The sequence below is a fragment of the Arvicanthis niloticus genome, chromosome 26, assembly GCF_011762505.2.
Source record: "Arvicanthis niloticus isolate mArvNil1 chromosome 26, mArvNil1.pat.X, whole genome shotgun sequence".
NCBI classification, from domain to species: domain Eukaryota; kingdom Metazoa; phylum Chordata; class Mammalia; order Rodentia; family Muridae; genus Arvicanthis; species Arvicanthis niloticus.
In genome coordinates, this window is record NC_133434.1 from 36593536 (window position 1) to 36616772 (window position 23237).

The 23237-nt window shown below is 46.3% G+C and overlaps 1 protein-coding gene across 1 annotated transcript; it reads left to right on the forward strand.

Annotated features, from left to right (window-relative positions):
- Positions 1-345: 345 nt before the first annotated feature.
- On the forward strand, positions 346-21928 carry Lctl (lactase like). Its single transcript, XM_076925748.1, has 14 exons — positions 346-460; positions 767-997; positions 1763-1926; positions 2420-2507; positions 2738-2847; positions 4336-4464; positions 4553-4648; positions 8689-8743; positions 8826-8987; positions 13085-13359; positions 15851-15977; positions 16148-16347; positions 18616-18679; positions 21623-21928. The coding sequence occupies exons 2-14, from the start codon at positions 886-888 to the stop codon at positions 21736-21738; spliced, it is 1698 nt and encodes a 565-aa protein (XP_076781863.1). The 5' UTR covers positions 346-460; positions 767-885; the 3' UTR covers positions 21739-21928.
- Positions 21929-23237: the final 1309 nt, after the last annotated feature.

Sequence of the window (23237 nt, forward strand, 5' to 3'; positions counted from 1 at the left end):
AAAACCTAACATCACCTTCTTGAGAGATTTTTCTGTGGCGGCAAGAAGGGTAAAACTGAGACATTATCAGTCCAAGTCGCAAGTGGTTCCAAGTCCATATCCTCTCCTCAGGATGCCCAGGACTGTGCTGAAGGTTGCATGTGAGGCCCAGGGGGAGCTGGGAGGACTGGGTCACCTCCCCCGATGCTGCCCTTCTTCCTTGGGAAGGAGCCAGCTGGATGCCCGGTGCCCAGGCTACTGCTAACTCACTTTTGATTAGCTCAGCATTCTGGTCTACGCCCTCCCTGTGGGATTATTGAAACTCTTTGTTGGGGTCAGGCCACAGACCACACCCCTGACTAGAGGCTTCCATGCCTGTAGGCTCTGCATGGGGGGAAGTGTGGGGCCCAGGAGTCATTCAGAGAGACCTGTAGCTGACAACAGTGGCCCTGGGGGTATCAAGGGCTGAGGACCATCTTGGGTAAGCTGGTCGGCTTAATCAGAAAGGGGTTCCCAGTGGGAAGAGGTTTCTTGCTGACAGCTAAGGACAGCAGGCCCTAGATTGAGAGAGCATCCCTACTACAGTAGGGATGTAGGAGGCTGAAGGGACTCAGGGTTTTGGGGCTCCCTCATCAGACTGGCACTTTCTGAGGCAGAGGCAGGTTCTCCATCAGACAAGAGCTACCAGAGAGGTGGGGGCAGCATCATTCCAATACACCATGATCAGAACAGGAACCGGTTTGAAGTCTGGCCCATTAGCTCAGCTTCTGCACGTTGTTTAACGCAGGGTCCCACACACAGCTGCTGCGTGCACAGACAAGCGGTTCTGTGACCCCCTTCCCTTCCCTCCTGGCCTATGTCTCTGAGCTGACGGGGGCTCTTAGGCATGGAGGAGGGTAGGGTGTCATGAAGCCAATGTGGGTCATCCTTGGGTGGATCCTGCTGGTGCCCAGGGTAGGGACCACCCAGAGAGAACCCCCAGAAGAGGCATCCTTCTACTACGGAAACTTTCCACCTGGTATGTCCATTCCTCTGCTATTCTGTCTGTCTGTCTATCCATTTGTTGGTCTCTATTGGTCTTCCTACTTTGGCTGACTTGCCAGGGAATTGGAATTGGGCGCTCTGGCTTCCTGTCTGGTAGGATAGGGAAAACATCCACCTGAGTCTTCTAAAAGGAAATTTCCTGGTAGAGAAGTGGAGGTCCGGGGTAAGGGGTTGTCTGTCCATCAGTGTGTTTATGCAGTGCTGGGAATCCAACTGGAAGCCTTGGGCATGCTAGGCAAATACCTTGGTATTGAACTATATCCCCAACCCAGAAACTTTTTAAAAGCTACTAGAATTAGAATTCACCAGTTAAGAGTGCTGACTGCTCTTGTAGAGGTCTGGGGTTCAGTTGCCAACACTCACATCCATCTGGTGACTTATTCCTGTATTCCTAACTCCAAGGGATCTGGGCCCTCTTCTGGCCTCTTCAGACACCTGAATTCATCAGCCTTCCCACCCAACACCCCCCCCCCGCCCCAACATCAGTACACAAATTGATAAAAGAATAAGAATCTAAAACGAGCTATTAATATTTACAGACAACGTATGCTAATTAGAGCTATAATTGCACACAAAAATGCTTTTAATTCTGTATCTTCCCTCTCTGTCTCCTACATTCCTATTCCAGGGAGCTGGGGCAGATCACAGGGCGCTCTTAGCCTGGGGAGCATAGTTAGAGTTCCCAACGTAGGTGAAAGTTGGAGTGGCCCAGGGCCTGGTGTGGGGTCTCTCTCTACAGGCTTCTCCTGGGGTGTGGGCAGTTCTGCCTACCAGACAGAAGGTGCGTGGGACCAGGATGGGAAAGGGCCCAGCATCTGGGATGCCTTCACACATGGCAGAAAAGGGCTGGCGTTAGAAGGTGACACAGCAGACACAGCCTGTGACAGCTACTATAAAGTTCAGGTGTGTGAAGGGGGCTGTGTGTGCCATCCCGCCTGAGAGGTGGGGAGTGGAGAATGGGGGGCATCTCACTGACAGAATATCAACCTGGTGTTCTGCTAAACACCCTGTACCCAGTGCAGCCCAAGAGGGTGGGGCAGTGGTGGCTGAGGCTGGGAGTGTCAGGGTGTAGGAAGAAGGAAAATGAGAAGGGTCAGCAACCAGGTGCCAAAAAGCCCGGGGGTGGGGGTGGGGCACCTGGCCCCAGAGCCTGCAGGAGGGGATGGGGCAGCTCACCCTCAGATCCCCGTTCTTCTTCAAGTTTACTGACAATCGTGCATGGACTTCGGTCAGTGAGCACATTGCCAGTGTGGAGCAGGGACTCATAGTGTAGCCATTCTAGAGGACACCACTTGGAGTTGCAGATACGACGATCTTCAGGGGCCCCCAAGACTTGTCTCCCCACTCCCTCATAGTCCAGGTGGCCTATCCCTGCTCCCCCATCCTGTATATACAGGAGGACATTGCCCTGCTGAAGGAACTACAAGTTAGCCACTACCGATTTTCCCTGTCTTGGCCGAGGCTCCTGCCCACGGGGGTCAGAGGTGAGTGATGACAGCCCCTCCCTAGGCTCTGTGGGGATCAGTGTCAGGTGAGGGGGTGACCAGCCTACGAGCACGGCTTCAGCAGGTAACTGCGCTCCAGGCATACCAACGACATTCTTCTATGGCTCAGGACACTGGGCTGGCTGCAGGGTGCTTCAGCCTGCAGAAGGCCAGGAGACCCAAGAATGTTGTAACCCAGAGGCAAGGTCAAAGTTCTCTTTCACTCACAGCCGAACAGGTGAACAAGCAGGGAATCAAATTCTACAGCGATTTCATTGACGAGCTTCTGAAGAGCAACATCACCCCCATTGTGACCTTGCACCACTGGGATCTGCCACAGGTGAGGGCTTGGCTCGGCGGGAGGGAGCCTGGTGTGAGGTGTGTGTCCAAAACATGGGGCAGAGCCTGGAGTCTGACTCTGGACAGAAAGATGCGGTGAGTGATTATATTTTCGCTTATTTGTGCTGCTCTGACGGAATGCCACAGCCTGGTGAGGTTAAAATCCTTATCAGCTTGTCTCAGTTCCGGAGTCCGAGGTCAGGATGCCAGAAGTATCCATGAACTAGTGATTGGCCTGTGCTTCCAAAATGGTCCTCTAGGGGGCACTGTGTCCCCACAAGGCAGAGTCGGAGGGGAGAAAGGAATAAACTAGCTAGGTCGTTTTTTACAGGATCCTATTCCTGTGGCTTGAGACCTCCAGCTGCAAGCTAAGGCAACTGGAAACTGAGTTGAGGAGCTAGTCAAAGGCTTATTAGCTGGGGCGGAGGACACAACAGGTTTGCAGTTTTTCACTATGTGTCTCTGCCATAGAGGTTTTATTACCTCACACTAATAGCAGAGGCTCCAGGGAGTGCCCGGACTTCAGCAAGACCCTCCAAATCTCCCCCCACCCCATCGCTCTCCTACCAGCGCCAGGCCTCCAGCTGTCACAATGAGTATTCTAGACATTCCCCAGTGTCACATCTCACCCAGGACCCACCCATGCAGAGATAGGGTTTCAAAACAATCGTGGCTGGAACGAACTCACTTTGTAGATCAGGCTGGCCTCAAACTCAAAGAGATCTGCGCGCCTCTGCCTCCTGAATGCTGAGATTAAAGGCATGTACCAGCAGGGCAGTAGTGGCACACGCCTTTAATCCCAGCACTTGGGAGGCAGAGGCAGGCGGATTTCTGAGTTCGAGGCCAGCCTGGTCTACAGGGTGAGTTCCAGGACAGCCAGGGCTACACAGAGAAACCCTGTCTCGAAAAACAAAAACAACCCCCCCCCAAAAAAAAAGGCATGTACCACCACTACCAGGCTACCCTGAATTTCTGATCCCCTTGCCTCTACCTCCTGAGTGGCATGTGCCCCTATGCTTGGTTTGCATCTTTTTTTTCCCCCAAACTCTATACATATACATATTCCTACTTTTAAACTTTATTTTCTTACTTTATTTATATGAATACAATGTAGCTATCTTCAGACACACCAGAAGGGGGCATCAGATCCCATTACAGATGGTTGTGAGCCACCATGTGGTTACTGGGACTTGAACTCAGGACCTCTGGAAGAGCAGTCAGAGCTGGTTACCCTCTGAGCCATCTCTCCAGCCCTCTGGTTTGCATCTTAAATATCCAATCTGTCAGCTTCTTCCTAAGCAGGCATTCCCAGCTTCCTCCGATCCCTCCAGTTGGGCGTAACGGATGTCCCCTGCAGCAGCGGCTCGGTGCCTCCTCCCCTGCATTTTTGCTACCATTTTTGTATTATAATCACCCATGCTTTACCCAGAGACTTCACCTACCTACTCCATTGTCTCCCCAGGGTACTAGCTTCTCTCTCTGTTGACAGATGCTCCAAGTGACATATGGTGGGTGGCAGAATGTGAGTATGACCCAATACTTCAGGGACTATGCTGACCTGTGTTTCGAGGTCTTTGGGGACCGAGTGAAGCATTGGCTCACATTCAGTGATCCTCGGGTAAGTGGGGCCTCTTCTTCAGATGGGGAGACAAGGATGTCCCCTGCTGTCTCTCACAATTCTGGGGTCCCCATTGCTGTCTCTGCAGACAATGGTAGAGAAGGGGTATGAGATCGGTCTCCACGCACCAGGGCTGAGGCTCCAGGGCACTGGCCTGTACATGGCTGCACACCATATCCTTAAGGTAAGCCAGATCCCTCTGGGGCGAAGGGTGGACTCCAGGAGGGGTCAATGCCTCAGGGGTCACACATGTTTTCTACCACGTCAGTATGTGCTCTGGGCCCTTGTACTCTGAGGACGTGTGGAGGGCTAGCTCTATCTCCTCAGCGTCAGTCCACCATGGCAGAGGTTCTCCAGTGGGTGTGTTTATGATGTTACCAAGAGGATAGGGGTAGACATTTGGAAGCTTTATAACCTTTGTGAGGAATGGTGAAGGGAAGGGGGTACATTGCAGTGGATAACGCCAAACCCTGCAAGAATAGAAGGAAAAAACCAGAGGGTGTGAAGACCAGCAGGAAGGACTCAGAGCAGTCACTGGTCATAGCCTGAGGTTTTGGAAGGAAGAGGGAGGAACAGTTTGGAAGCATTGAAGAAGCGAGGCAGAACCATCCTTTTAAGGTATGTGGCCTGAGGGAAGGGGCCTGGTCTCTGTTTGATGACTATAGTGAAAATCTCCACAGCTGCCAATTGACTATCAGAACATGGGTGGGAAGGAGACCTTCAGAGAAGGTGCTTAGTATACACTGAAGGCTGAGGGAGGGTAGAGACAGTGCGTTGCTTACAAGATGAGCGAAGATACGGGAGTGACGTTGGGGGTGCAAAGCCTGCTGGAACTCGTCCCAGTGGACACTTGGCTGGAAGGATAACCTGCTCTAGCTGGAAGGAAAGACTATGGTGACACACTGACCTGCACTCATGCCTGGAAAAGACTCATATTTCCTTTACATTTTATAAAATTGACTGGAGTTTGCCTGCATACATGTAAGTGCACCATGCATATGCAGTGTTCTTATCGGTCAAGAAGAGGGAGTTGGCTCTCCTGGAATCGGAGTTGTAGATGGTTGTGAGCCACCATATGGGTGCTGGGAACTGAGCCAGGGTCCTCTGTGAGGGCAGCCAGTGCTCTTAACTGCTGGGCCATTGCTTCAGTCTCTGACTTACCAGTTCTTTAACGAAACAGTTAAAGGGCAGAGCAATTCATAAAAGAGTCTTAAGAATGATTAGGCTTGGCAGTGGTGGCACACGCCTTTAATCCCAGCACTTGGGAGGCAGAGGCAGGCGGATTTCTGAGTTTGAGGCCAGCCTGGTCTACAGAGTGAGTTCCAGGACAGCCAGGGCTACACAGAGAAACCCTGTCTTGGAAAAAAAAAAAAAAAAAAAGAATGGTTAGGCTTTTGATACTGTTTCTGGAGGGACTCTGGCCAGCTTGAGCCTGGTAAGCATGGCTCTGGCAGGCCTTGTCCTTCCCCCATTCCTGATGCCTTGCTACAAAACCCTTAGATTACTTTCCTAAGACTAACTTCCAAGGTCTATTCTTTTATGTGGCCACTTCCTCCTCCTGAGGCTGACTGCCAAGGCCCAGTGATCTCAGTATTAAAGTCCAGCAATCAAAAGCCCCCTTTGGGTCACTTAATTAGCATGCCCAATTAAAATTAGAAACATCATCCTAACATGGGGCTTCACCTTGTACCTTTATAAACTGCCATTTAGCTACGTGCCAGGTCTGTCCCCTCTCTATCCAGAGGCAGCCCTTTGTCCTACCCCTGCCTGGTTTCCCTTGTTCCCTTCTCTCTTGTCCTGTCTCCTGTATCTCTCTTAACTCCCTGCCCTTTGTCCTTCTGGAGCAAATAAATCTCCTTTGTGCTGAGAACTTGGTCTTGGGGCTCCTGAGCCAGTACATCTACTAACAATTTGTGCAGTGTTCCATGTCACTGGTCAATTCCAGGTTTCCTCCTGTTTTTTTTCTAGTTACTTACTAGTTAGTGAAATGATAGGCATAGGGACCGTATGAAATAGCCCAGTCTGTAAAGTGCTTGCGGGGCAAGCATGAGGACCCGAGTTCAATCCCTAGAACCTAGGTAAAAAAGCTGGGCGTCTTAGTTAGGGTTACTGTCTGTCTTAGTCACTCTTCTATTGCTGTGAAGAGACACCATGACCACAGCAACTCTTATAAAGGAAAGAATTTACACAGAGGAAGAGAAGGGAGAGAGAAGGAAGAGGAAGGGGAAGAAGAGGCAAGAGACTGGGCCTTTTGAAAAAAAAAGAAATCTCAAAGCCCATGCCCGTGACACACCTCCTCCAATAAGGCAGCTCCATTCTAATCCTAGCAAAGGCGCATTCCCTGGTGAGCCGGGCATTCTTTTTTTTTTTTTTTGGTTTTGGTTTTTCAAGACAGGGTTTCTCTGTATAGCCTTGGCTGTCCTGGAACTCACTCTGTAGACCAGGCTGGCCTCGAACTCAGAAATCTGTCTGCTTCTGCCTCCCAAGTGCTGGGATTAAAGGCTTGCGCCACTACTGCCTGGCTGGAGTCGGGCATTCTTATTCAAAGCACCACACTATGGCTGTGATAAAACACCACCACGACCAAAAGCAACTTGAGGAAGAAAGGTTTATTTCGCTTACAGGTATATATGCATATACACATACATACACACATGTATACATATGTGTATTCACACACACACATTTAAACAATTCATCATCAAAAGTAATGAAGGTAGGGACTTAGGGACTCACGCAGGGCAGGGACCTGGAGACAGGAGCTGATGCAGAGGCCATGGAGGGATGCTGCTTACTGGCTTGCTCCCCATGGCTTACTCTGCCTGCTTTTTTTTTTTTTTTTTTTTTTTTTTTTTTTTTTTTTTTTTTTTTTTTTTTTTTTAAGATTTATTTAGTGTATGTGAGTACACACCAGAAGAGGGTATCTGATCCCATTACAGATGGTTGTGAGCCACCATGTGGTTGCTGGGAATTGAACCCAGGCCTCTGGAAGAGCAGTCAGTGCTCTTAACTGCTGAGCCATCTCTCCAGCCCTCAGCCTGGTTTCTTAAAGAACCCAGGACCACCACCCCAAGGGTGGCCCCACTCACAGTGGGCTGGGCCCTCCGTCATCAATCACTAATTAAGAAAATGCCTACAGGCTCGCCTAAACTGGCTCTCATGGAAACCTTTTCTCAATTGAGGTACCCTCCTCTCTGATGACACCAGCTTGTGTCAAGTTGACAGAAAGCTAGCCAGGACACTGGGTGTGGTGAAGCATGCTTGTAACTCTAGCACTGTGGATGCTGACACAGGAGGACTCTTGGAGCTTGCTGGCTGGAATTCAGCCTACTGGGAGACCAAGGTGGATGGCTCAAGAGGAACAACACTCAAGACTGACCCCTGGCCTTCACACACACACACACACACACACACACACACACACACACACACACACACACACACAGATACACGCACGTGAGTGCAATCAAAGCAGAAAGAGAACACTGAGAAACAGGCTTTCTGGGAGTGACAAGCAACCTTTGCAACCGTTGCAGCCTGAAATACTCGGATTTTCACAAGAATGAGTCTCAAACTTCAGCGACTGTCAAATACAACAAGTGTTTAAACACAGGTTGCAGTTGGGCTTGGGGGTAACACCCCTGTAATCCAGCATTGGGGAAAGTGGAGCCAGGAAGAGTAAGAGTTCAAAGCCAGCTTTCAGGACACAGGAAGAGTGAGGACGGTCAAGGTTCCATGAGACCTTGCCTCAAAACAAAACAAAACAAACAAACCGCACAGTCGGCTCCCAGAGCCTGCTTCAGCAGGTCTTCCGGAGGGGCCTCAGGAGCTCGCACTTCCAAGTCCTCAGAAGCACTGCCGCCTTTCTAGAGACCCACACGAGCAATTTAGAGACAGTAGACGATGGGCTAGGGGATAGTTCCGTTCAAAGAGCACTTATATGGCATGGGCAAAGCCCAGGCTTTGGTCCCTGGTGTCGGGGTTGGGTCGCAATAACAGTAAGCCGCAAAACGGCTTCTGCCGCAGTTAGAAGATGCTTTCTCCACAGTACAGGGGAAGTCGCGGGGGCGGGGGGAGTGCTAGAGTTTGGAAGGCAAGAAAGGCAAATTGTCCTCTGCCACCACCCACCCCTACCGTCACACATAAATAAACGAAGGAAAGGAAGAAGGAAACGGAGGCAGAGCAGTGGATGAGCCGGGTCCATTCCTGGATTCCTTCTTTCAGGCACACGCCCAAGCTTGGCATTCTTATAACGACACGTGGCGCAGCAAACAGCAAGGTGAGGTGGGACCCTCAGGCTCAGACCCAGACCCAGAGGAGCCATATCCTGCTTCTCCCTACCCTGATATCCTCCCTTTAAGGCCTAGTGGGGATCTCACTGAACTGTGACTGGGGGGAACCTGTGGACATCGACAACCCCGAGGATGTTGAGGCCGCTGAGCGATACCTGCAATTCTGTCTCGGTTGGTTTGCGAACCCTATTTACGCTGGTGACTACCCCCAAGTCATGAAGGACCACATTGGTGAGCTGAGTCATTTTGTTTTTTAAACTTCTTTTGGCATGTGTGTTCATGTATGTGCAGGTATGTTCAGGTATGCATGCGCACGCATGCAGTATGCATGCATATGCATGTGAAAATCAGAGGACAATCTCCTTAGTTGGTCCTCAGTCATCAACCACCTTGTTTTTGGACAGGGCCTCTCACTGGGAGGAGCTTGCCCAGTAGGCAGAGCTAACTGGCCAGTGAGCTATAGGGATCCACCTGACTCTTGACTTTATAGTGTTGGAATTCAAGTACCTACCACCATGCTCACCTTAAAAAAAAAAAAAAAAAAAAAAAAAAAAAAAGATTATTTGGGGGATGGGGTGGGGCTGTCTTTCTGTGTCTGTCTTACTTCCGTATCCTTAGCCACCAGAAAAATGCAAATTAAAACAGCTTTGAGAGTCCATCTCACTTAAAGTCGGAATGGCTATCAAGAAAACAGACATCGACGGGCGGTGGTGGCGCACGCCTTTAATCCCAGCACTTGGGAGGCAGAGGCAGGTGGATTTCTGAGTTCGAGGCCAGCCTGGTCTACAGAGTGAGTTCCAGGACTGCCAGGGCTACACAGAGAAACCCTGTCTCGAAAAACAAAAACAAAACAAACAAACAAATAAACAAAAAGAAAACAGACATCAGCTAGGACTTGGGAGAGGAGAGACTTCTTTCATCTGCCGACTGGAGTAAAAACTGCCACAGCCACTATGGAAATCCGTGTGCTTTCTTCAAAAAACAAGACAAAATTTAAAAACAACTAAAAATAGGGCCAGAGAGATGGGCTCAGTGAGTAAAAGCACTTGCATCCCAAACTTGATTACCCAAAATGAATCCCATTTCCCAGGACCTACATGGTGGAAGGAGAGAACAGATTCCTTTGGGTTGTCCTCTGACTTCCACACACACTGTTGCCATAGCACCCCCAAGTGTAAATAAGAACTACTAAATGCCTAGCTGTATATCATCCTTAGGTTAGGCAAGAAAAACACACTACAGACACACTTAGACACCCATGTTTATTGCTGCCGTATTCACAATAGCCAGAAAATGGGACCAACTAGATATTCATCAACAGATGAATAATGGAAATGTGGTACATATTACACTTTGGAATTTTATTTGGCCATTAAAAAGAGAAGTCATGACTCTTGTAGTTCATATAAGTCAGAGTTAGAAAAATAAACATGCATGTTTTTTCTCAAAGGAATAGTTTAAATTTAAGTGGTGTGTGTGTGTGTGTGTGTGTGTGTGTGTGTGTCTGTGTGTTTAGGGGAATACTTCAAAAATGAAGGAAGAGACCTTTTCCCCTCTTCCCCTTCCCCTTCCCCTTCCCCTTCCCCTTCCCCTTCCCCTTCCCCTTCCCCTTCCCCTTCCCCTTCCCCTTCCCCTTCCCCTTCCCCTTCCCCTTCCCCTTCCCCTTCCCCTTCCCCTTCCCCTTCCCCTTCCCCTTCGTCGTCTTCTTCTTCTCCTCCTCCTCCTCCTCCTCCTCCTCCTCCTCCTCCTCCTCCTCCTCCTCCTTCTTCTTCTTTTCTCCTTCTTCTTCTTTTCAAGACAGGGTTCCATAATAGCCCTGCCTCTCCTGTAACTCCCTATGTAGACCAGGCCAGCCTCAATTCACAAAGATCCACCTGTTGTTGCCTCCCAAGGGTTAAAGTAAGGGTAAGAGAGAGTACTAGAATATGCATGGAAGAGGGACTGAAGGGAAAGAGGACAGATAAGTCCCATAACACGCATAGACAGAAAAGCCATCACAAAATCCATTACTTTGTATGTTAACTTAAAAAAATTTCAAGCCTTCAGTGTGACTGGATTTAGCCATATTTAGTAAATGCATCTGGCAGTGAAAGGAACAGTGCCCAGTGGTTTTTCGAGTTACTGAGTTTGACTGACAGCAATAACATGCTGATGTTTTAAAGATATTAATAGTACAAACCTTTTATTCCTTTAATCTCAGCCAATACTCTCCTGGCAAATGACCATTTTTTGAAGTTTTTTTTAAAAAAAATGTCTATTAGTGCTCCATCTGCATGTATGCCTAAATACCAGAAGAGGGCATCAGATCCCATTACAGATGGTTGTGAGCCACCATGTGGCTGCTGGGAATTGAACTCAGGACCTCTGGAAGAGCAGACAGTGCTCTTAACTGCTGAGCCATCTCTCCAGCCCACCTCACCTCCCTTGCAGATGATCTTGTCCTGTTAGAGGTCACTGCTTGTTAGCTAGAGTATGTAGTTAATGTTATCACCAGTGGCCTGCATCTTTTATTCCATAAACATATGTCTAGGCCCTCTTTCCATCCTGGTGTAGAAAGTGTTACCTCGCTTGTTCTAATAGTTACACCATGGTACTGATGGTCAGTCAACTATAATTATTCTTATTTTAAGAGAGGTTACAGTGTTACATTTACTTTGTGTGTACGAATGTTTTGTTTGTATGTATCTTTGTATATCACATGCACACATAGTATCCATGGAGGCCAGGTAGGGCGTTGGAGTCTCTGGAATTGGAGTTACAGATGTCTGTGAGCCACCATGTGGTGGCTGGGAACTGGACCTGGGTCCACTGGCAATAAGTACTCTTAGCTGCTCAACCTTCTCTCTAACTCCTATTGTTAGTACTGTGGTGCAGGCGACCAGACCAGGGGCTTCATGCATGCTACCTCCTCAGTTTTCCATCATTTCTTTAGCCATCCCCTTGGCAATAAAACGTAAATTGTTTCCAACCTTTTGCTACTCAGTTTACAGTGAAGACACTTGAACCTAGATCCTTTTCCACAGGAGGGCAAAGCAGTAGAAAAAGAGGTTTGGAGTTTGTCAGTTAAAAAGTGTACCTTTGCAGTCCAGGTAGACAGCAAAATCGCCAGAGCAGAACTTGTCCCAGCTTAGAGTGTCAGCAATGTATGAACATGCCTGTGACACTCCTACCGTTGATATCCTTCTGGGAGGAGCCCACAGGCCAGCGTTTCAATGTGAGGAACAGTATAACCCTGCTTTCCCCCAAGGAGCTAAGGAGCTACCCTTATACCACTTACTGAGTTAACAAGTGGAAATGTTTCATTCTATGGCTGCCAGGGGTCAAATCCAGGGCCCTGTACATGCCTGTCAAGTTCTTTCCTACTAAGTTACACTCTTAGACATAAACAGTGAGCAATCTAAATTTAGAAAAAAATATTTAATAGAGGCTGGAGAGATGGCTCAACGGTTAAGAACACTCGATGCTCTTCCAGAGGCGTGCACATGTGGCAGCTCATAACTGCCTGTTAACTCCAGCTCCAGGGGATCCAACACCCATCTCTGACCTCAGCAGGGACTGCACTCATGTGGATGCACACACACATATATACACACACGAATATTTTATATGTAAATATATGTAAATATGTTTATGCACCTCTGTGTAGCCATGGAACTCAATTTGTAGACCAGACTGGCCTTGAACTTACAGAGATCCACCTGCCTCTGCCTCCTGAGTGTTGGGATTAAAGGTATGTGCCACAATGCCTGGTTTGTAAAATAAATGTTTAAAAATTAAATTGTTTAGATAGTGTTGAAATATCACAATTCCAATTTGAAAGGTTAAGGATGTATTTTTCACGTATCTGGATTCTTTAACGCTCAGCCTTTTTTTTTTTCCCCCCGAGACAGTGTTTCTCTGTGTATCCCTGACTTTACTAGAACTTACACTGTAGACCAGGCTAACCTTGTATTCAGAGCTCTACCTGCCTCTGCCTCCCCAAGTGCTGGGGTTAAAGGTGTGCACCACCACTGCCTGGCTTAAAGCAGGCAGCTTTAAAAACAAAGATTTTATTTTTATTTTATGTGTGTGGCTGTTTGCCCACATGTTTGCATGTGCACCATGTGTCTTCCTCATGCCTTGGGAATGTCAGAAGAGGGTATTGAACCCCTAGAACTAGAGTTATGGCCAGTTGTGAGCTGCCACATGGGCACTGAGAACTGAACCTGGGTTCCCTGCGAGAGCAGTGAGTGCTCTTGCCTGCTGGACCATTGTTCCACCATCATTTCAGCAGCACTGTGGGACACAGCAGAATGATTAAGAAATAATTCTCGTCTTCTCTCTGTCAGGAACAAAGAGTGCTGAGCAAGGCCTGGAGATGTCGAGGCTGCCCACGTTCTCCCTGCAGGAGAAGAGCTACCTTAAAGGCACAGCTGACTTCCTGGGACTGGGCCATTTTACCACTCGATACATTACTGAAAGGAAATATCCCTCCCACCAGGGGCCCAGCTACCAGAATGACCGTGGCTTGGTGGAACTTGTGGACCCCAACTGGCCAGAAATGGGATCTCCATGGCTCTATTCTGTGCCGTGGGGATTCAGGAGGCTTCTCAACTTTGCCCAGGTACTTATCACATCAAATCCTGTAAGACCTTCAGACCTGAGTTTTGTCTGTCCCAGACACTCAGGTGACCACATACGAAAACTGACAAAGCTCTAGGAATAGAGGCAAGGCCTTGGGAGGCTGGCTGCAGGAAGGTCAGGAGTTCAACACACTGCAGTCTGAACTGCAGGAGACTACCTCAAACAAAGAAACAAACACACACTGCTGGAAACAACAAAAAAGTTAGAGCCAATGAACCTCAGCTGTCGGGACCGCTCTGCCAAATGTTGGAATCCGCACTGCCCCAAGCTTTGGGGGCTAAATTTTCCGGCTCATACTGCTGCTTGGTCAGAGGGTCAGGGTTCAGCAAGAGAGAGAGTGAGGGCGGACTCGAAGAATAGAGACCAGACAGAGTGTGATTCAGTCCCGTTTATTCTCAAGTCTCTCTTCCTCTCTCTTTCCAAGTCTCTTGTTCCTAGTCCAAGTCCCAAGTCTCGAGTTCCTAGTCCCTAATGCCTCCAAGTTCCAAGTTTCCAGCCCCAAGTCTCAAGTCAAAATCTTCTTCTGTCTGCCTCTCGCTCTTTATATGTGTCACTTCTAAGTCACACCTTTAAGTCACACGCACCTAAGGGAAAATCCTGGGTATCTAAAACAAGATGTTATCAGAGTGTGCTCAGCTATTGTAGGCTGTTGAAAACAAGTCTCTTGTCAAGGTAGATGGCTCAAGATGGCTGCAAGGATGATAGCCGCCTTCTGTCGGCTCCCCATACTCAGCCTCCTGCACCTCACAGTCACTAAGCGTAGGCCCTGCAGATTGAAGATGCTCATGTAACTACATGACAGCTGAAAATCTGACCAACTTTTTCTTTCTAAGTATATACTTTTATTTTACCAATGTGTGCATTTGCCTGAAAATATGTATGTGCAGCACAAAGGTGGCTGGTATTGTAAAACCCAAATGAAAAGGACCTCACCGATCCGTGGAGAACTGCAGACGCACCCCAAATCACTCACGAGAAACACAACTTGATGCAAATCGCAAGAGGTTTACTGGCTAGCCAGGGCTGTCTTTCCTTCAAGCCCGCACAGGGGCAGCGGAATTCAGCCAAGAACAAAAAAAGTTTACAGCTTTTAAGGGGGAATCTACAAACCAGGTGGGGGTGGAGTTAGGGAAGGGGGAAGGCTGAGAGTGGAGTTAGGGAAGGGGGAAGGAGGGGGAACAGGTCACTAGGTCATCGATACATTTGATCTCAAATTCCTAAGATGCATGGTGTGTCACTTTATAATTGGCTATTTCGAACTAGTTTCACACTATATATCATGAGCTCCAGTTCAAGGGGGTCAGGCTTATCTCAAACTTTTAGCATCCTGGCACCAACTGTCTCAGGGCTGTTAGTTCAAAGCCCGGCCAGGCTAATCTCGGGCCCATAGCATCCTGACACCATGAATCTTAAGGTTTGTTTAGTTAGGGCCATCTGTTCAAATGGTCAGCTAATTTCCTGGGACTGAGGCAACACAGTGTTTGACTTACAGGTTTTTATGTCTTTGCTTTTAAGAGTAGGGTTCAGGGGATCAACTTATGATTTTTCTATCTTTCAGTATCCGTGGGGATTAGAAGAGGGGAGGCCCTGGAACTGGTCACAGATGGTTGTGAGCTGCCGTGTTTGTGCTGGGACCTGGAAAGCAGCAAGTTTTCTCCAACCAGTCCTCCCCCTAGCCCCTTAGTCGAGATTTCTAAGTTTACCCTCGGACAATTTCACACACTATGTGATGTATTTCCATCACATCTACTTCCCCTTATTTCACACACACACACACACACACACACACACACACACCCTTCTTCCCAACAAAAGTACTTCCTACTTCCTTCTTTGTGTGCCTGTGTGTGGCCCACTGAGGTTAACTGGGGCTTCTTACCAGCGCATGGTCAGAGGTTATTTACAGGAACAGCTAAGCACTGGGTATACCAGTAAAGAAAATGACAGCTCCTCTTTAAGGAATATTTAGCTGTTTTAAGGCCCATCTAATTTGAAAGGAAATCTGTGGGAAAGAGTGAGACCTGAGGGCATTTTCCCCAAACAAGGCCCCTTTATTGAGAACTAGTCTTCCATATCAGCTCACTGGCTTACATTCATCTCTCAATCAACATGTTACTTGACACCTACTAAGTGTGACACCTACTAAGAGCTAGCATGCACTTCATTGGAATATGGCAGCCAGCCGGGCAGTGGTGCACGCCTTTAATCCCAGCACTTGGGAGGCAGAGGCAGGCGGATCTCTGAGTTCAAGGCCAGCCTGGTCTACAGAGTGAGTTCCAGGACAGCCAGGGCTACACAGAGAAACCCTGTCTCAAAAAACAAAAACAAACAAACAAACAAACAAAAAACTAAACAAACAAAAAAAGAAAAACCAAAAAAAAAAAAAAAAAAAAAAAAAAAAAAAAAAGAAGAATATGGCAGTCATGTGACCACACCTGTAAGTCAGGTGTTTATTCTCTACTCACTTTCAGACTCAGTACGGTGATCCTCCCATATTTGTGACAGAAAGTGGAGCGCCCCAAAAGTTACACTGCGCTCAGTTCTGCGATATGTGGAGAATTCAGTATCTCAAAGGATACATCAATGAAATGTTAAAAGGTGAGATAAAAACTAAGACTTGCTTCACATGTTTATCTATTTAGACAAAATTCAATCTAACATCTACCATCAACTAAAACCTGCTTCTGAATCTCATAGAAACAACTCAATACTGTTCGTACTTCTAAACAAATGAAACATATTAAGAATGGAGTCATTTGTCTTCACAGCTATAAAAGATGGTGTGGACATAAAAGGGTATACTTCCTGGTCTCTGTTGGATAAGTTTGAATGGGAGAAAGGCTATGAAGATAAATATGGATTCTACCATGTTAAATTCAATGTGAGAAACAAGCCTCGATACCCCAAGGCTTCTGTTCGGTATTACAAGGAGCTCATCAGAGCCAATGGGTTTCCAAGCCCACAGGAGGTAGGGCGGCTAACTTACCCATGACATTTGTTCTGTTCTTGAACTAAAGATTAAGATGAATCATACCTTTCCTTTCTTTCAGGGAAGGGGTGGGGAATATGGCACAATCCCCTCATGACCACTGCTTAGGATGGAGTAAACATACCTCAAAATCCAGTCCCTTCCAGACAGGGCATCAGGGTGACAAAGGTCCTGTCTGAGCTAGGTTCTAATGGACCAAATCAGTAAAGATGCTGATGATTTTCTGTGCTGTTGTAGCCAGGGCTTTACATAGGACAGACAACCATTGAGCTCCAAATGTTGCCTTTCCTACCCATTCCTGTGGGGCTTTATTTGTATCTAGAACATACTCAAACAATAAGACTAAAAAGCCAGGCAGTGGTGGTGCACGCCTTTAATCCCAGCACTTGGGAGCCAGAGGCAGGCGGATTTCTGAGTTCGAGGCCAGCCTAGTCTACAGAGTGAGTTCCAGGACAGCCAAGGCTATACAGAGAAACCCTGTCTTGAAAAACCAAAAAAAAATATATATATATATATTATAAATATATAAAAATATAAATATATATTTATATAAATAAAAAAATATATAGTCCTGATACAAACAGGCACTACCTACTCTTCAATATATAAAATGTTCTGTAAATCAAATGTAGGACTATGGGGCTGGAGAGATGGCTCAGAGGTTAAGAACACTGTCTGCTTTTCCAGAGGTCCAGAGTTCAATTCCCAGCAACCACATGGTGGCTCATAACCATCTGTAATGAAATCTAGTACCCTTTTCTGGCCTGCAGGATACATGCAGGCAGAACACTGTATACATAATAAATAAATCTTTAAAAAATGTAGGACTATATCTTTTCATATATATATTGCCTCCAAGGCAAAATTAAACAGAAACAAACTTTAGGCTCCCCACCTACCCACAGACAGGGTTTCTTTGTGCAGCTTTGGATGTCCTGTAACTCACTCTGTAGACCTGTAGACCAGTTTGGTCTTGAACTCTGAGATCGACCTACCTCTGCCTCCAGAGCGCTGGGATCAAAGCCTGCACTGTCACTGCCTGGCTAAACTTTTTAAGCTTTTAAAGCCTACCAAATGGGGTGTCTTATTGCTCTTGTTTAGTTCTCAGCACAACAGCCTCCAACTCTAGCTCCAGGGGATCCAACACCCTCTTCTGGCCTCCAAGAGCACACAAGGGTTCATCACAAAACAAACAAAAACCAAACAAAATCATTTTCCTTCAGCTCTACTTTGTATACATCTGCATCTACAAGCATGATTTAGAAGATTTTTTGTTTGTTTGTTTTTTAAAGATTTATTTATTTTATGTATATGAGTATACTATAGCTGTCTTCAGACACACCAGAAGAGGGCATCTGATCTCATTACAAATGGTTGTGAGCTATCATGTGGTTGCTGGGAATTGAACTCTGGACCTGTGGAAGAGCAGTCAGTGCTTTTAACCCCTGAGCCATCTCTCCAGCCCTTTGGTTTTGTTTGTTTGTTTTGTTTTTCGAGACAGGGTTTCTCCATGTAGCCCTGGCTGTCCTGGAGCTCACTCTGTAGACCAGGCTGGCCTCAAACTCAGAAATCTGCCTGCCTCTGCCTCCCAAGTGCTGGGATTAAAGGCGTGCGCCACCACCGCCTGGCTGATGTAGAAGATTTTAATAAAAAAAATTACAAACAAGTCTGACTGGCTTGCTAGAACTGGTTCAGAGTGAGCCAAGTGGGCCTAGCAGTGAGGATTGTGACCACATCCCTCAGGTGTTCACTCTCAGTGCTAGAAAGTAGTATATAAGGCTGACGGCAGCTCAAGGCCTGCTTCAGCCACATAGTCAGTTTGTGGCCAGTCAGGGCTACAACGTGATAGTCTCAAAAAAAATAATATCCAAACTGTGGGTAGATTTAAAACATGTTTGTCTTGGTGAGACTGATGAGATGGTGAAGACTTTGGCCAAGCTCGATGACACAAAGGCATCGAAATTTTGTAAAACAAAAGTACCTCATTTATTCTAGAACCAATTTTTTTTTTTTTTTGGTTTTGTTTTTGTTTTTTGTTTTTTTCGAGACAGGGTTTCTCTGTATAGCCTTGGCTGTCTTGGAACTCACTCTGTAGACCAGGCTGGCCTCCAACTCAGAAATCCACCTGCCTCTGCCTCCCAAGTGCTGGGATTAAAGGCGTGCGCCACCACTGCCCAGCACTAGAAACAATTTTAAGCACAGGAAAATAGTAAGGGGAACTTACTTAACAAGTGGATTTTTTATTAGGTGGAAAGTTGGCGTCTCAAAGCCTTGGAAACTTGCTCCATCAACAACCAGATGCTCGCCATAGGTGAGGATTCTTTTTTTTTTTTTTTTGGTTTTTCCAGACAGGGTTTCTCTGTATAGCCCTGGCTGTCCTGGAACTCACTCTGTAGACCAGGCTGGCCTTGAACTCAGAGATCCACCTGCCTCTGCCTCCTGAGTGCTGGGATTAAAGGTGTGCGCCACCACCGCCCGGCCAATAGGTAAGGATTCTTATCTTTGATAACTATGTAATGTTACATATGATGGCATTACTAAAAGTCTCAGAATGATCTACCTAAAATTCATCCATCCATCCATCCATCCATCCATCCATCCATCCATCCACACATCCATCCATCCACACATCCATCCATCCACACATCCATCCATCCACACATCCATCCATCCACACATCCATCCATCCACACATCCATCCATCCACACATCCATCCATCCACACATCCATCCATCCATCCATCCATCCATCCATCTTGAGCCCAGACTAACATGGGCTAAAGACTCTACATCAAACAAATTATGTAAGCAAAACTGTAAACACTAGGGAAATGAGGGAGGCTAGGATAGCTATCGTGTGTGTGTGTTGTGTAATACTCAGGAATTAGAACCACCTCTGTGGAGAACAAGTTTCTCACTGGCCTGGAGCTCATCACTTAGACTAGACCGGCTAGAGTTCTAGACTTTTCCTGTCTATTGTATTCCCCTGGTCCTGGGTTACACGTACACTGTACCTCACCACTTGATCATTTTTATATGAGTTCTAGAGGTCAAACGAGTACTTTACTGTCAGAGCCATGCCTCCCTTACCAAGAATGATTTCAATACTCTAACTCCATTCTTATACTAAGTAATGTTTGTATGTGTGGCATTGCTATGGATTGAACCCAGGGCTTCAAAAACATTAAGCATTCTACTACTGAGCTGTATCTCTACACTTTTTACTTTTCCAGAAATTTTAAATTTACTGTGTGTGCGTGCATGTGAGGCAGGCAGAGGACAACTTTGTGGTATCGGGTTCTTTCATCTTTACCATGGGTTCTAGAGATTGAACTCATGGTCAGGATTGGGTGACAAGTGTCTTTACCCACTAAGCCATCTTATCAGCCCTACTTAAATTTTTTCTCTTTTTGTATGAATGGGTGTTTTGCCTGTAAGTATGTCTGTGCATCATGTTCATGTCTGATACCCAAGGAAGACAGAAGATGGCATCCAATCCCCTGGAATTTGAATTACAGTGATGACTGTCCTGTGGGTGCTGGGTTCTCTGGGACAGTAGCCAGTGCTCTTGACCGCTGAGCCTTCCCTGTAGTCACAGCCCTACAAGTTCTCATTAATTTGCCTGGGATGACTTTAAACCCAACAGCTCAGATAGGTCTCGAACTTGTGTTCCTCCTGCTCCTGCCTCCCAAAGCTAGGATTATAGGCTTGTAAGAGATCTCCAATAACTAACCACTCAGTACTCCCTAATATTTTAGCGTTATTTTAAGCCTTAGAGATAACAGCAATAAACAAAGTACTGTCCTCACCCTCTTAAAAGGCATCATTTTTTTTCCTTATCTTTATTTTATGTGCAATGGTGTTTTGGCTGCATGTACATCTGTGTGACTGTGTCAGATCTCTGGAACTAGAGTTCCAGACAGTTGTGAGCTCCCATGTGAATGCTGGGGTTTGAACCTGGATCTTCTGGAAGAACAGCCAGCACTCTTAACCACTGAGCCATCTCTCCAGCCCCTTGTTTATTTTTCCAGACAGGATTTCTCTCTATGTAAACCTGGCTATACTGGAACTCACTCTGTAGATCAGACTAGCCTCAAACTGTCTCTCTGCCTGTCTCTGCCTCCCAAGTGCTGTTATTAAAGGCATAATTTCATATGCAGTGAGTTCTAAAAGGATCCAAAATATAGAATACCACCAATGTCTCTGAAACCCATGTTTCTGCTTAGCTTAAGGGCAACCAAAGAAATACACTTCTTATTTTAATATTGTTCTTTAATGTAGGGTCAAAGCAGGTGGTGCAGAAACCCCCTCAACTGAGCTACCTTGCATGACCATGCACCAGTGTCCCCACACTCATAACTAGGTCATAGTCTACAGATTATAAACCATAGTTCACCAAATCAAAGTAAACGCAGCAGTTTTAATGAGGACTTGCCGACCAGCCTGTGAGCTGCATGAGAACACAGCCATGCCTGTTCACGTCAGTTACCAGGGCGCTCAGCGGACAAGTCAAAGTGAGTCACATGAAGGTCTTCCCTTGGATTGGTGGATATAAGTTAGCTCTTAAAGATTAAACCACGCAACAATGATCAAACAATTTAACATTTTAGTGAATGTTTGTGTTAACAAAGAAATGAGTTAGAATTCCCACTAGAAGTTGTAATATGTGAGTATGTGAGATGTAAGTGTATCGAGAATGACAAACTCAGAAAGCTAAACATGTCTCCAAGGGATTCGTTTTTCCTTTCCTTTTGAGACAGGGTTTCTCTGTGTAGCCCTGGCTGTCCTGGAACTTGCTCTGTAGACCAGGCTGCTTCTGCCTCTTCAGTGCTGGGATTAAAGGTGTGCACTACCATGGCCAGTCCAAAAATTTTTTTACAAGTCCCTCAGTAAAACCTAGAGAACCCATGGAATATAGGTGCTAATATTTTGAGATTAATGCAGTGCCAGCATAAACATTAACCATACTCAAGTTTAATAAAATACCAGTGAAATAACCGAAGTCAGGCACCCCCAGATTCCTGTGACATTTCCAGCTCTCATGTAAGTTTTGTGTGATGGTAAAAATTCCCAAAAGCTGTGTGCATACCAACACGCTGCCTTTGTCCTATGGCCCCAAAACTCCATCTCAAAATAATGTTTGATTTCACTTTTACAACAAATGAGAAAAATTAGAAACACAGTGGCCCATCTCTTTTAGCTGTTGCTTCAGAACAAAGCTTACTTCCGGTGTCCTGCTCTCTGTCCACTGCAGAGCCCTTGCTTAGGCACATGCACATGGCTTCAGAGATTGTGGTCCCCACAGTCTGCGCCCTCTCCATCCTCATTGCTGCCCTGCTGCTGACACTTCTCCTCAGGAGCCACAGCTGACATGGGATCATCTCCACCTTCATCTGTCAGAGCCTCTCCAGGACCACTCTTCTTCTCTGCTTCAAAAGTTCATGTGATGTCTATTTTTTTGGCTCTCAAAATTAACTCACTCTTTCCCCTTTTTGTTTTGTGCTGGGATTTAAGAATAAGAAAATAAAAATAAGCATAAGTAAAATGAAAGAAACCTGTAGTCTCCTGAAGTTAGAGTCAATATTTTGCTACCTATCATTCATGCATCTCGTTTTTCAAAATAAGAAACACAGTGTATAGTTTTATAACTTGATGACTTTTTTTCATTTATCTGGAAAAATTAATGTACAAATGACCGTCACTGAGCACTGCCACATCTTACGGACATCATCAATCTAAAATCCTTTCGGGCTGTAGACCATTAGCTAAGCAGATGGGCAACAAGTGGGCGGGACATGTGCCTCCTGGGGGAGACTGAGTGACAGCCACTGCACTGTGACCAGCAAAGAGACTCTGCAATACCACACTACGATGGGAAACCAAACAAAGTTTTGCTTTGCTTTTAATTTAAACTAAAGCCTGGTGTGGTGGTGTATGCCTTTAATACCACCACTCAGGAGACAGAGGCAGAGAGGCAGACCTCTGTGAGTTCAAGGTTAGCTTCATCTACATAGTGAGCTCCAGGACTACATAGATCCTGTCAAAACAAAAAAAACTAAAAACACTAAAGTTCATTTTATTATTATTATTATTATTATTATTAATTTATTTATTTTTTTTTGGTTTTTTGAGACAGGGTTTCTCTGTGTAGTCCTGGCTGTCCTGGAACTCACTCTGTAGACCAGGCTAGCCTCGAACTCAGAAATCCGCCTGCCTCTGCCTCCCAAATGCTGGGATTAAAGGCATGCGCCACCACTGCCTGGCTCATTTTATTTTTAAACTATGATAAAATTAATTTCCACTTATTAGAGGGCAGGTGAGGTATAAGGGGGAATGGTAAGGTTGGGCATCTTACTCATTATTTAATTCTACGTATGAAACAGACAGACAAACAGGCCTGATTGGCAAGGTAGTAGACACCTTTAATTCTAGGTGGATCTCTGTGAGCTCCATGCCGACAGTGCTACACAGTGAGATCTTGTCTCAGAAGCAAAACAAAACAAAACAAAACCCAAACGTAAGAGGATTTCCCATCAATCCTTTTAACTGATAATATCAACTCAAAGTAAGATGATTTTATTTTTTAGGTTTATAGAGACAGGATTTCTCTGTGTAGCTCTGGCTGTCTCTGTAGACCAGGCTGGCCCAAAACTCAAGAGATCCGCCTGTCTCTGTGTCCTGAGTGTTGAGACTAAAGGCGTGCACAACCACTGCTCAGTGGTGTTTTTTTGATTTTAAAAATCAAATATTTTTTTTAAAAAGGTGTTTACATTTAGGGCTCAATGAAATGTGGCTGAGGAAAGCTGTTTGCTAACAAAACTTTGCTTTTCACATCAAGTTGCGGGGGGGGGGGGGATTCTATATATAAT

Excerpts from the sequence above, each read along its gene's own strand:
- Lctl (XM_076925748.1), top strand. The coding sequence starts at position 886 with ATGAAGCCAATGTGGGTCATCCTTGGGTGGATCCTGCTGGTGCCCAGG. Across the intron at positions 998-1,762 it reads CTACGGAAACTTTCCACCTG|GCTTCTCCTGGGGTGTGGGC; the intron begins GTATGTCCATTC and ends CTCTCTCTACAG. Across the intron at positions 4,649-8,688 it reads CTGCACACCATATCCTTAAG|GCACACGCCCAAGCTTGGCA; the intron begins GTAAGCCAGATC and ends TCCTTCTTTCAG.